The sequence below is a fragment of the Fundulus heteroclitus genome, chromosome 17 (assembly GCF_011125445.2).
Source record: "Fundulus heteroclitus isolate FHET01 chromosome 17, MU-UCD_Fhet_4.1, whole genome shotgun sequence".
NCBI lineage: Eukaryota > Metazoa > Chordata > Actinopteri > Cyprinodontiformes > Fundulidae > Fundulus > Fundulus heteroclitus.
The window spans coordinates 18629694-18642630 of NC_046377.1; the positions used below are offsets into that span (position 1 = coordinate 18629694).

The 12937-nt window shown below is 38.8% G+C and overlaps 1 protein-coding gene across 10 annotated transcripts in view; it reads right to left on the bottom strand.

The window, feature by feature from the left end:
- Positions 1-12937, bottom strand: part of ppfia2 (PTPRF interacting protein alpha 2) — a 197851-nt gene that overhangs the window by 5837 nt on the left and 179077 nt on the right. For all 10 annotated transcript variants that reach the window (XM_036149197.1, XM_036149195.1, XM_036149196.1 and 7 more), the window contains 8 exons: positions 7947-8028; positions 6037-6237; positions 3472-3534; positions 2522-2554; positions 2218-2393; positions 1897-1994; positions 1637-1812; positions 1319-1387 (listed from right to left, as the gene is read on the bottom strand). In XM_036149197.1, the coding sequence (XP_036005090.1) occupies positions 1319-1387; positions 1637-1812; positions 1897-1994; positions 2218-2393; positions 2522-2554; positions 3472-3534; positions 6037-6237; positions 7947-8028 (898 nt within the window). The remainder of the gene's footprint in view (positions 1-1318; positions 1388-1636; positions 1813-1896; positions 1995-2217; positions 2394-2521; positions 2555-3471; positions 3535-6036; positions 6238-7946; positions 8029-12937) is intronic.

A 12937-nucleotide genomic window follows, 5' to 3' on the forward strand; every position in this document is an offset into this window, starting at 1 on the left:
TTAAACACAATCTTGGTAACAATAGCGGAATTCAAATGTTACCGGAAAGACCCAAACATCATGGTAAAATCCCTGCTTCAGAACACTATGGGTGATTTTTTTTCTTTCATGAGAGGGTGTTTGATAAACTAGTCTTTCTAGTTTTTCAGATAAAACTGCCTGTATCGATGTAAAACTCTGAGCTTCACCTGAACATTGGCAAAATAAAACTTATTTTCCATCATATTCTGCTATTTTGTCTCAAGTGTTTTTTTTTTTTCCCCCACAAAACTTTAATGGTGGGGTTTTGGTTTTCTCTGCTTTGAGAGTTATGAATAGTTTTTTTCCCATTAAGCTAAAGGTAAGTTACTTATTTTTATAAAATTTATGGTCAGGTGTAAAGTTTGCACATGTGGATTGTAGTGTATTTTGTAGCCTGGCATTACTATCCCCAAACTTATTTTTTAGAGGCAAGTAATGAAATACTTTCTAATTTTATGAGGATTTTACATTATGCTTTCCCCCCTTGAGTTGATACTCACCACATTTTTCTACAATTCTAGCAGCAGGTATTTTGGTGCATGGTTTGCATGTAAAGATAATTTTGGCCCATTCTACCTTTCAAAATATATGAGAGAGAGAGATATAGAAAAAGGAACCAAATACAAATGTATTTCACAGGTTACATACTTGTATTTATAAAACAATATATAAGGAAACCATCTTTTTTTTTCTTCCACTTCACAATTATGCACTAGTTTGTATTAATCACTTAAAATCCCCCGCAATAAAACACTGAAGTTACTGCTTTTAATGCTAAAAGGTCAAAGGAGTATTACTACTTTTTCGAGGGCCTGAGTGAGCTTTTCTATGAAGCTCATGTTCTGCATATTCTCAACCTGACCTCTGCAACTCCTATAACAACAAGACCATAGATGGATGCCGTTGCTGCCAACATTTTTAAAGGTGAAGTCTCAACAACTCTAAAACTGACCTTTACACTGTGTAACATAACATGCTATAATGAGCTCATTTAAGGTCTGACTTGGTACAAGATGTCTGGTAAGCCAAACTGCTTGTAATGTTTTTATGTTGCATCCCGTTTTCTTGCATTAAACATTAAATGTCTAATCTTGCTTGAATAGTTTAAAATATGTCAAATTAAAATGATGTATCCTTTTCCTTCCTCTCTACAATTACACCCAACTCTGTGCTGGGTCCGTCCCATGAAATGAAAACATAAAAAGCAAAGTTTGTTGTCTTAACGTGACAGAAATGTGAAAAGTTGAATGGCCGAATAGTTTTGCACGGCGTGTTGTGGGTGACATTCATAGCTCACCTCATCCAGTCTCCTGTCAGTGCCCAGAGCCAGCAGATTATTGTACTCTCGCTCCAGAATCTGACGTGCCTGAAGAGTGGGAAAAAAATTAAAAATAAAATTACAACACATGCTAATTTTCACACCAAGTTATTTTTAGCAGCGTGGAAAGGCGAGACATTACAATAATCATGGGACATGCAAAAACTATCCATTTAGATGAATGAAAATTGGCACATCTGCATGTTTTGGTTTTATTAGGCCACGGAGTTCCACAATGAGTTGTTAGCCGTCTTTCTGCCTGGACAGGTGGAGAAAATGTGCGTCGCTCTGGAGCACCTGAGTGTTTTGGTTGGGGATCTGGAGAAGCAGGGCCAGGCTGCTGTAGTCAAAGTTGTCATCGAGGGCAACCAGGGCTCCGTGCACGCCGCTCTCCAGCAGGATGTTCGCATAGTCCCTGAGGCCTATACTCTGCACCCAGCGGATGACCCGCTCATTACTCCACACCAGAACATCTGCAGAGGCAAACATTAACTTAAATGAAAAAAAAAAAATATTTAACATCATGACAGAAACTGCTCCAAGATGGTCATCCTTGCCTCTTATTTCATGCTGACTTTGTTCCCTGCGCCTCTCCAGCTCCTTTCTGTCGTAGTTGAGCTTCTTCAGACACATGATTCCATACTGTAAACTTGTTCTGATTTCAGGAAAAAAAAAACATTCTTCAGCACCTTTCACATTGAAACCACAACATTTGATGTATTTCAGTAAGATTTTATGACATCCTAACACAGGATAGCAGAAAAACGATGCATGGCTTCCAGTTAAAAGAGTAAAACTGACAGGTTTATGAGTATTTTAATCTCTCAAAACAAGAGGGACGGATGCCTAAAGTCCGTGACAGCGGGTAAGTGAAATACCTGTGGAAGCTGTCCACCATTTTGAGGTGTACCCTCAGGTCTTTCTTGGTGAGGTGGTCCAACATGCGGGCGTCCACCAGGCACTCCATGAAGTAGCTGCGATACTGAGGTAGTCCGAGACTGGGAAGCCACTCGTTTCCTATCCATTCATGGTTCATGTCCCCGTAAGCAAGGGTCTGAGACGAAACACACGTGGTAAATCAAGAGATGTGCCCTTTTGATGACTCAGTTATATATATATATAATCTCAAGCAGTGATTTTGTTGAAAAACTTAGACACCGGAGGAAAAGCTTTTGGCTTTACCTGCGCCCAGCTCCCCTCTTCAGAATCCGACTTCTGGTACAACACCGGGGAAAAACAAACATTAGGCAATTTCTGTGCATAAATAAAAAGACTGCAGCTGCTTTAAAAATATAATTCTAAAAGTCCAGCTAACAGTGGCACTATAGCGGTCAAATAACATATTCCTGATTATGGTTGCTGCACTAGAAATCTACATTTCCAAACAAAGAGTGTCCAGATTTTCCATCTTAGGTATCGATTACCCCACCTTACATTTGTACATATACTGCTTCTTCAAGTCAATCAATATTACATTTTTTCCTTTTACAATATGCCTGTTTATGCTGCTAAAACTAGATTGCTGCATGTTTAGGGAGGATTAATCAGAATGTTGTTATTCTAGTCACTATAAGCTCATTTATCATAGTGTATCATTGGTCAGGCATGGCTTGATTACAGGGCTGTTAAAGGTTGGTCAAAAGTGTCACCAGAAAATGTTGATTTGATGATTAAATTAATTAATTTAAGGTGTTGAGGTTTGGTAAACTGTGTCTGAAAGCCCACGCAAGAGACGAAAACCGCCACAAAAAAAAAAAGGTGGACAGTCTGCAATTAAGTTGTAAGGCAAATTGTTTTGTTTTAATTCATGTTCGTAAATTTTTTATTGAATTTAACTTTAAAAAAATTCAAATAACATACACATTTTGTTAAATCTGATTTAAATGACTATAAACTCTGACCTGAATTGAGCAAAAAGATATGATGTTTGATCCTTAAAAAAAAAAAAAAAAGTCACCGGCCAGTTTACGGCACATTGCTCTAATCTTTATTGAGCCTCTATGAGAAACTGAGGGCTTTCCTACTGTGGCATGCCTTCTCTATCAATCGCCATCGATGGCAGCCGTCATTCTACACAGAGATGTTAACTGATGCAGGAAGAAATGGCCAACATAGGACACACAGGGACTGACCGTTTTGGAAGGAGCTGCCAGGGTCTCCATCTCCTCATGGGTCACCCACACGTTGCCTGACGGCTACGACGGGCGGAGCCCCAGAGACAGAGCAGTAGCAGCAGGGTTGGTAGTAGAGGTCCAGCAGGAGGGGCAAGCAGTGTTAAAGAAGAAGAGCAGCACCACTGTAAGCCAATAGTGTTATAGCATCACGGTCAGATGATGAAACCCACCAGGGGTCAAAGGAAATGTGCAAAAAAGGACAACAAAAAAAGGGAAACACAGTACAGCACAGAATCTCTCAATGCTGGTATACAATCAAGTAACGTCATTAAAGACAATGGCATGCAAAACAAAGATCATTACATCAAAAGACACACGTATAGCATGTTACTCATCCCTCACCATCCATTTTCCCAGAAAGACATTCTACTCCACATTATAACGGGCTGTGATCAGAGTTATAGGAAGGAATCTGTTACGGCTTCTTTTCACTTGATGGATAAATCAAGATAGTAGAAATTAAACTTTTCCAGGACTGGGGGATCTGAATGCAGTGGTGTTTCTTGACGTATGGCCAAACAACTGTTTAGAGAACATAAACTGAGTGCTGGTGATTTTTCCTAATCACCATTTTGCACTTTGGAAGTTTTGGTCATTTCATATCCAACTTTTATAGAAAAAGATGTCGTCTGAAGAGGAATCCACTAAAGGATATTATGACAGCGGTGGATTTATAAAAAGTAAAGTTCTACAGTTTTGCTCATCGTCTTAAAAATGTGATTATGACTCCAATAAATAATATCTGTCAACAGCAGGTTGCTAAGGGTTATTTCTATTTGATCAGGGATCACAATAAGTCAAACTTAAAGGGATCATTAAACAGGGATCAGAACCAACATTAATGGAATTATGGAATAACATATTTTCTTAATAATATTATGCTATAAAATAAACAATTGTTATGAAAACATAACATCCATTAAAATACTTCACTAATATCAGTAATAAAAAGATATCCAAAGGTTAAGTACTTGCACAGGATGACAATGCAATGGGTGTGGATACAAATTGGTGAACGAACGTGAAATATTAATAACACAAATAATCTAAAGTTGTTTCAAACACTTACTTGTCTAAAAATTCAATTTGCTAGGTAAAAAATAGGGCAGTGCTGCTGGAAATGGAGCAAAAATCGCACTAAAATGTAAATGCATACCATAATGTAATAAGTTCAGTCCAAGGCGACTTGTTTTAATTTGACCCTGATATTTTACTTTCCTTTGGGTTTGGAAATGGCAGATAAAACGCAATCAAAGTGTGAAAAGGTGCGTCAAAAACAAAGGATTTCAAACTGGGTGTGACTGTGGTGAAATTTCAAGAGATCTGGAGCTAAAGGATCAAAGACTAGGGAAAAGAAAGAGGAACATGGGGGATGAGTACCATCATATTATTAAAAAAAGACAAAAACGGTGACCAAGCAGTTTAGTTATGTTGGTGCATGCAAAAAAAACACTAACTTAAATATATATTTATATATAAATAAAGACTAGTTAAAGCGCTATACGAGTACAAGCCATATGTCCTTAAAGTTTGTACTCTACAATATACAGATGAATCTGTGGTTCTATATGGGAACCTTTAACATGGAAACTGCTAGTAGTATGCACAAAGAAATCTTCTGGTAATGTAATTTTCCAATCCATGGGTTTGGACTGCTGCCAGCCCGTTTGAAAACTCAAAAATCCACCTTTTTAAAAAAAAAAATCATTCAACACATCATTCTAGCTCCATCGTCTTGTGCTGGTATGATGGAAAATTCAAAGTTTGTTTTCTGTGATGTGATTAATGATGTTAGAGGAAGCCCAGAGATATTAGAAAGCTATTTAAAAAGGAACCTATTTTCTACGACATGTCTGCAGCTCGTTGGGCTGCTGGAGAGTGAGCAGGACTTTTTAGCAGACAACTGGAAATGTTCCATCTTTCTGAGCTTTCAAACTCTGTTATTAGATGTGCTTGTGAATATGTTGACAGCCTTTTGCCAAACGCCGGGTTAAGGTAAGAATAAGACGCTTTAGGGACTTCTGTTTCAGTAATGCTGGGTGCACTAGCCATACTAATCGAAACATAGGATGCCAAAACAGTTTAAAATGGTAACTCTAAAGTTTGTCTTTGTTTTTAAATTAAACAAAACCCTACTCTCTCACATAAAAGCTTCATGTCGCCTCTAATAGCTAAATTGTAGGCTTAGAAAAAATATATAACGCTTCTTATATTAGATAATATTAGAAACTTCTAAAAATCTGTATCAGCAGCTCAAAGTTCAAAAGAGATCAATAATTGACCACAAATTCTGACGGGTGCACCTCTATTAGTATGTTAAATGATCGATCGGTGAGAAATCTGCGCAGACGTCACAACTGTGATAGCAGGGATCTGAAAAAGCCGCATCTCTGATTTTCTTTTAAGTGGTTTACCTACAGTCAAGAAGTGCTTTGGAGGTTAACTCTTTTTCAAACCGCTTCAGCTGCAGCTTTCCAACAAGCGTTTGTACAAATCTAGGTCCACTCAGAGTCCATAACTCACGGTTCGGGTGGTGGGCGGGGCAGAGGGGCTGGTGAGGGAGACCATCTCCTGGATGGCCAGGCGGAGCTTGAGCCGGTGCAGGGGGTTGCTGATTCCGATCTCCCGCTGGATCTCCGTGTCGGAAAGGGCCGACATGATGGCACCGCTCTTCACGTTGGCACGGCACGCCGCCACATACCAGGCTGGCATTCCCAACCACAACTGCAACACGCAGAGAGAGCAGAGACGGCAATAAGGACAGTATCGAATGTGTCACTAACCCGATTTAGGAGCCATTGGGATTTTTGCATCAAGAGGGCTTCTCAAACAAATTGGTAATTATGTTGCTGCAGTGCCAAATATAGCTGCAAGCATGTTTATTTAAACCACAGTCCAATAATAGTCCTGCATTTCCCTGTCCAAACGTGTCCTTTAAGACTGAAGATGTTGCTTCATACCATTGGTTTTCCATCTTGCAACAACTGGTAGGATTTAGCTCCTGTTATCTGGCATTAAAACTGCCACAGTAAAAAATGTATAATGCTTGCAAAAATTGTTGACCATCAGCAGCTCAAAAATATAACCATCAGCCTCCATAATCCTATTTGACTCCATCCTTATCTGGAGCAGTATGATGGGGGGATTGGAGAGGTCACTAGCAGGCTGATGGCTGCACAGTGTCGACTGAGAGGCAGGGGGCAGTCTCTGTTTTTGTGTACTCTGATTATTTCTCTTTTCAGGAATGCCATGGATTAAACTGATATATTTAACTCCCGTGTATCATATAAACGCTAAATGATGTGAAGTAAATTACACCTGCTCAGACCAAGACTCTCACTATTCCTGCAACTACAACCTCCATCAGGGCTTTAAACAGAACAATAAGGGGGGAAAAAAATTAGATTTTAACAGCCGGAAGTAGTCTACAAGTTGTCAACCTTCACTTTGGTTATTCATATTATTGAAAATATTATTTTTTTATAGCAAAAAGGGCCTCACTAAAACAAGAAGGAACTACCATACATGGATGACATACTATAGTTTCTGTAAGGTCACGCTCAGGAAATTACTTACTGTAATAACATAATTGACAGTTTTCCTGACAAAATATATCTTTAATGGGAATTGATTGCGTCTGCTTAGTGGCGACACAGAAAAAGAATTGCTGCAATAATTATTAATACAGCAAACATGGATGAGCATAGTGGGACTAACAAGTCTATTCAAGGTCTGCATTGGGAGAACCATCTCCAGAGTGAGACAAAACAGAAAAATCAAAGCAATAAAACTTTATTGGGTCATTTTTATGAATGTTTTTGAACACTATTGAAAAATACAACAAGTCTGAAATCCTTCGACTGTAATAATTTTAAAACAAATCTGTCCCTTCTCCAAGTCACCCTGATAGGAAACATCTCTGTTCATGAAAATAAAAGCTTTTAATTTTAGCTATAAACATACAACTCATAATTTGGAACAGCATTTTTTTCTATATGACTTTTTTTAAAGTTACTCAAACTCTTTGCCACAAATTCAGATCTAAAAATCCTCATCTTTGCAGAGGAGAGACAAACTTACGCTTCTGATGTTCCACAGCCTGGTGTTCTGCAACCACGAACATTACAGTCTGATTTTTTTTCCACAATGCTCACCCTCTCAAACAGAATTAGAATCTCTCCAAACTCAGAAGGAGCATTTAATGCCATAGTTGAGGGGCAATACAAAGTATTTCCACCATGTCAGGGACTTTGCTGGAGGAACTCTTTACCCTCACAATATGTTTTTACCCTGCAGTGGAAAGTGAAGGAGTATAAAAATTACCCCTGAAAACTACTCTAAATAACTATCCTGGAAAAGCCCTTACAGTGAAAGCTCTAAGATCTTAAAAGAGTTCAGCATTTGTTCTACCTGCAACAGAAAAAGCCGTTTACCTCCAGCCAGGCTACAACTGTGGGCCCATCCCACTGGGCGAATGGTAATCCTTTCCTTCTGGCCTCCTCCAAAAGCTCATGCCTAAGGGCAGGAACAAAAAGAGCGCTTCAGTGAACATGTGAACGTGTATGTCTTAAACATACAACTGATCAGTTTGATACATCTCATTAAAAATTCACATCCTTCCACACTTTCCCCCCCAAAATCCCTGCAGTGAAACTACTGTGCTTTTGTTGTTCTGTCTTTTGTGCATGGAGTTCTTCCTTCCTCTGGGAGCCTAGTGCATGAGAGGTTAGTACCCCCTCTTCCTTTATCTCCGAGGCCAGCCTGTACACCAAGCGCTCTGAAAAGGGCAACGCTTTATCATTTATCTCTGTGCTCACTGAGTGGAGAAAGCGCATGAATCCATCTGCACTCCCAAAGATGCACTCTCTTACAGGCTGTAAAATTCAAAGATTTTTTTTCTCTCTCTCTCTCTCTCCAAATCTCTGCTGCTCAGTAGCATTTCCATCTCAATCTTACAAGTTTTCTGAATGTCACTCAAAACTCGGCAGTTATTCCTTGAATGTGCTACTCATTATATGCCCTTACAAAACTATTCATACGCCTTGAACTTTTCACATTTGTCATATCAAACCTTTAAAATATATTGTATTTAATTGAGATTTTATATTAGACTCGCACAAACTAGGACAAAATTGTGAAAAAAATTGGCTTTTTGCATCTTTTACAAAATAAAATGTGACAATTGTGGCAAGCATTTGTGCAAAAGCCCTCTGACACTCTGTTATTCCTAAATAAAATCCAGCGCAACCCATTTCAGAGGTAAAAGAAAAAATTAATAAAGATTTCCCACAGTGTACATTTAATCTCAGTAGCAATGAAGCAGGCCTGTGAAGGCCTAGTATGCTTGTTAAAGAGCAATAAGTAGCCAGAATTGTGGAGAGGTTTTTAGCTGGGTTAGGTCATAAAACAGTGTCCCTAGCTGTGAACATCTCATAATGCATAGTTAAGCCATTAACCAAAGATTGAAGGAGGATGGCTGATGAAGAGGGGAGGAAGATCCCATAGCAATCCTGGAAGAAAACCCCGTTTAATGCTCCAAGAGATTTGAGAGACTGGAGAGGATATTTACCTTCCAGCAGGAATATGACCCCAAACATCCAACCAGAGCTACAATAAATAGGTTTAGGTCAAATCACATTCCAGTGCTGAAATGGCAAAATCAAGATCTCAATCCAATCAGAAATCTGTGTCAAGAAATGAGGTTCACAGATATTGTTCATTAAATCTGAGCTTAGATTTATTTTTTAAATGGTCAACACCCTAAGGTAGTTATACTACGGAGGGTTAGAGTTACTTTATAGAAACCATTTATTTTTTTGTTTCCCCTTCACAACTATGCACTATGTGGTGATGCATCATACCAGAGGTTTGCGGTTGTAACATGAAAATAAATGTGGAAAAAGTACGAGGGGAATAATTATGTTTACGAGGCAATATACATTAACAGAATAGCCCATTTGGATGATAGAGTCTCCATGAAAGGAGCCTACAGCGTGTGCTGAGAGGAAATACAAATGTCCACCTGGATGCTGCAGTAGCAATTCATAGAGGCTGGATAGCACACTGCTCATCTAAGCAGGATTTCCAAACTCATCCCAGTTCAGCCTCTCACACTTATTTCTGCTGATACAGATTTTTTTTTTTTTGTACTTGTATAAATATATTTTTGATGCAGTGTTTGAATTATGCAGGAGAGTATTTTTTTATGTGCAACTTTTCCTGTGATTTTTCTGGGCTGTGCTCCATGGTTTTGTTTAGCAGGTGGCGAAGTGCATCCTGAGAGAGCTGAGTAAGATTTTGTTTTTAACTCTCTTCAAGGCGACCTAAGGCAAGTTCATTTGTAAAGCCTGTTTCAGCGACAAGACAATTCAAAGTGCTTTACATATTGAACATATACAAAATAATTTTTTTTAAAAAGTACATATCAGTGGTACGATTAAGAAAAGTAAAGATGAGTGTGACTACAGACTGAAATGAATGATGTTTGGCAAACAATCTGAATAGTACAGTTAAAGGCAACGTTTGGCTCCATTTCTGGGGATGTGGAGTAGACTTGCACAATAAGACCTGAATACATTTTCTATGCATTTTGGTGCTAGACCATTCAGTGGTTTGAATGGTCTAGCAGAAAAAAATAACAGATAACAGGTAAAATAACAGATATTTCAAAGTGCATTCTCTAAGATACAAGACGCCAGCGTAAGGACTTCAGCAATGGGGTGATGTGCTCTACTTTCTTAGTTTTAGTGAGGATGCAGACAGCAGCATGCTGGATCAGCTGCATCTGATTAACTTTAGGCAAACCTGTACAGACACTTGCAGTTTGATTAAAGAAACACATGGATGGGTTTTTCTGAATCCTGCTGGGACATTAGTCCTTTGATGCTTCAGGTGATGGAAGGCCAACTTTGTAACTATCTTTATGTGCCTCTTAAGGTTTAGGTCTTTGTCCATCACTACAGCCAGATCTAGGGCCCGATTGATTGTTTCTAACTGTAATAACAAAAGCTGTGTTCCAACTCCTTTGGTTAAATATTCCTGTTTTCTTTTTTTATCCAACTGAAGAAGCTTGTGTCACGTCCATACATTGATTTGTTCTATGCGTCTACTCTAAATTTAAATGGGTTGATAGTCACTTGGTGACATTGCAAAGTAGAGCTGTGTCATCTGCATAGTTATGATAACTTATCTGGTTGTTATAATTTCATATATTTGGAGCATTCAAATAATAAATAGGAGGGGACCTTATATAAAACCTTGGGGAACCCTGAATGCGATTTCTGTCAACTTTGATGTAAGGTTACCTATTGACACAAATAAGTGCTCATCCTTCAAGTAAGACTCAAACCAGTCAAGTACTGCACCAGAAAGATCGACCCAGTTCTACAGTTGCTTCAGTAATATACCATAGTCAACAGCATCAAATGCTCTGCTACGGTCCAACTATACCAGCACTATAGTTCTTCCACAGTCTGCATTTAAGTGGATGCTATTGAATACCTTGACAAGGGCAGTCTCTGTACTGGGGTGAGCACAGAAAGATGACTTAAAAGTAATGTATAGACTATCCTTCTTTATCTCTGAATTTCCTCAGTAAAGAAGTTGGTAAATTCAGGCCCTGGTAGAGCACAGTTCAGATGCTGCAGACACAGGAGGGTTTGTCAACCTGTGAATCAAGGCAAACAAGCCATGAGCATTTTAATTTGTTAACGGTTTCAGAAAAGGATTCCCTTGCATTCTTTAGCTGACTGTAAATTCCTTTTTAATATATACCATAGAGAACCTGGAGTCCAGTCTTTCATCTTACCATTTGGCTTTTTGACGCTCCCTTTTTTCCTTCTTACCGGTTGAGCATTTCTCCACAGAGATTTCATGGAATCAAAGATGTCTGAAATTTTACACAAAGTTATCTACAACCCTCATTTACTGAGGTACAGGATGAAGTGGAAGAAGAAGCACTTCAGAACACGTCTTATCAGTCATTGTGGACTTTCTGATGTCTGATTCGCAAAGTAAAACATGTTTGAAGTAACGCATTTTACTGTAGACTCATTAAGACAAAACCTATCTTCCTTAAAATTATTTCTGCTTTCCCAGAAAATATTGACGTTGTCTTTTTTCTTTTTTTTCTCCCCCCCCCCACCCCTTTTTTTCTCCTTGGAAAAAAATTTGACGTTGTCAATAAAGTTCACATGTATCTTTATGTATTTGTTGAGCATAAGCTCAAAACCTCAATATTAAGACTTAGAACTTTGTTCAGCAAATAAGTCTTCATTCAAGATTTCCATGATCATTAATATTTTCTCGATGATATCGGATATCTGGTGCTTTAATCTCATTGACGGCCCCATCATTTGGTGTTGTGGCCTGGTGCATCTAAAGCGCAATTATGTCTTGTACCTCTCGCTGGTTTTGAAGGTGAGCTTTCCTTCAGAGTCTTGTAGAAGTGAAGTAAAACTGTTTTGCAGAGGAATTCCTGTGATTTTAGTTGATTTGTTGTGACCACAGTTTGCTGCGGTTTTCTTCTTGGTGCCGGGGTTGAAGAGATTTATCTCCACAGCGCTGGCCAAAGCCGTTTCATCTTTGTGCAGCGTTTCTCTTGTTAGTCATCTTCCCAGCTCTTAAAGAAGGGATTTATCCTTTTGGTTCCAGCAGGGACTGTAGCTCACTTTACAGACTCATGCTCTTTCTTAGTGGTGCTGGCTAGCTGTACGTCAGTCTCGCCACCGTTTCAAATCATCTCTAGGGTTGTTTGATTTCCAAATACAGCATTTACCTCCACGTCCACTTCTATCTGATGAATTTTAATTTTCATTTCCTGGAAAGGTTTGTCATAGTCATCTGTCAAAAGAGAGGCATCTTGTATCGATTAGCTTCAGTTGCCATGAAAAATCTAGCAACTCCTAACGTAGTTGGTCCTCCTCTAAAGTCAAATAAACACTACCAAAAAATCCTTGACTGTCTCTGATTTAAAGTAGTTTAATCCAACTTTTCTGTAGAAAGATAAGAGTAAAAGAATGCAAGCAGAGAAGGTGGAGAAAGCTTCTGAGCGGGCAGGGAGGTAGAAGCAAATGCTGTCATAGTCAGCGTGATGTAAATTGCACCTTATTGACTAGAAGCAGTGAATAGATCCTTTTACGCTGTCATGCACAGAGCTATTTGTATTGCCCTGAATTCTCTCACACGGAGACTGAGTGCCGTTAAACAGCTAAAAGTGCCTTACAAACACATCCTCACATCTCATATAAAAAATAAAAAAACGTTTGCTTTGTGAACACTTTTCGTCACAAAAAAACTCAACAACCCATTCCTCAGGTGTGTTGTCAAAGGGCTTGACAAACTGAACGACTGGCCAAAAAAATAAACATGATACATGTAGCACCAGAACGTTGAAGGCCTTTAAACAGTGAAAGGCCGCTTTCAC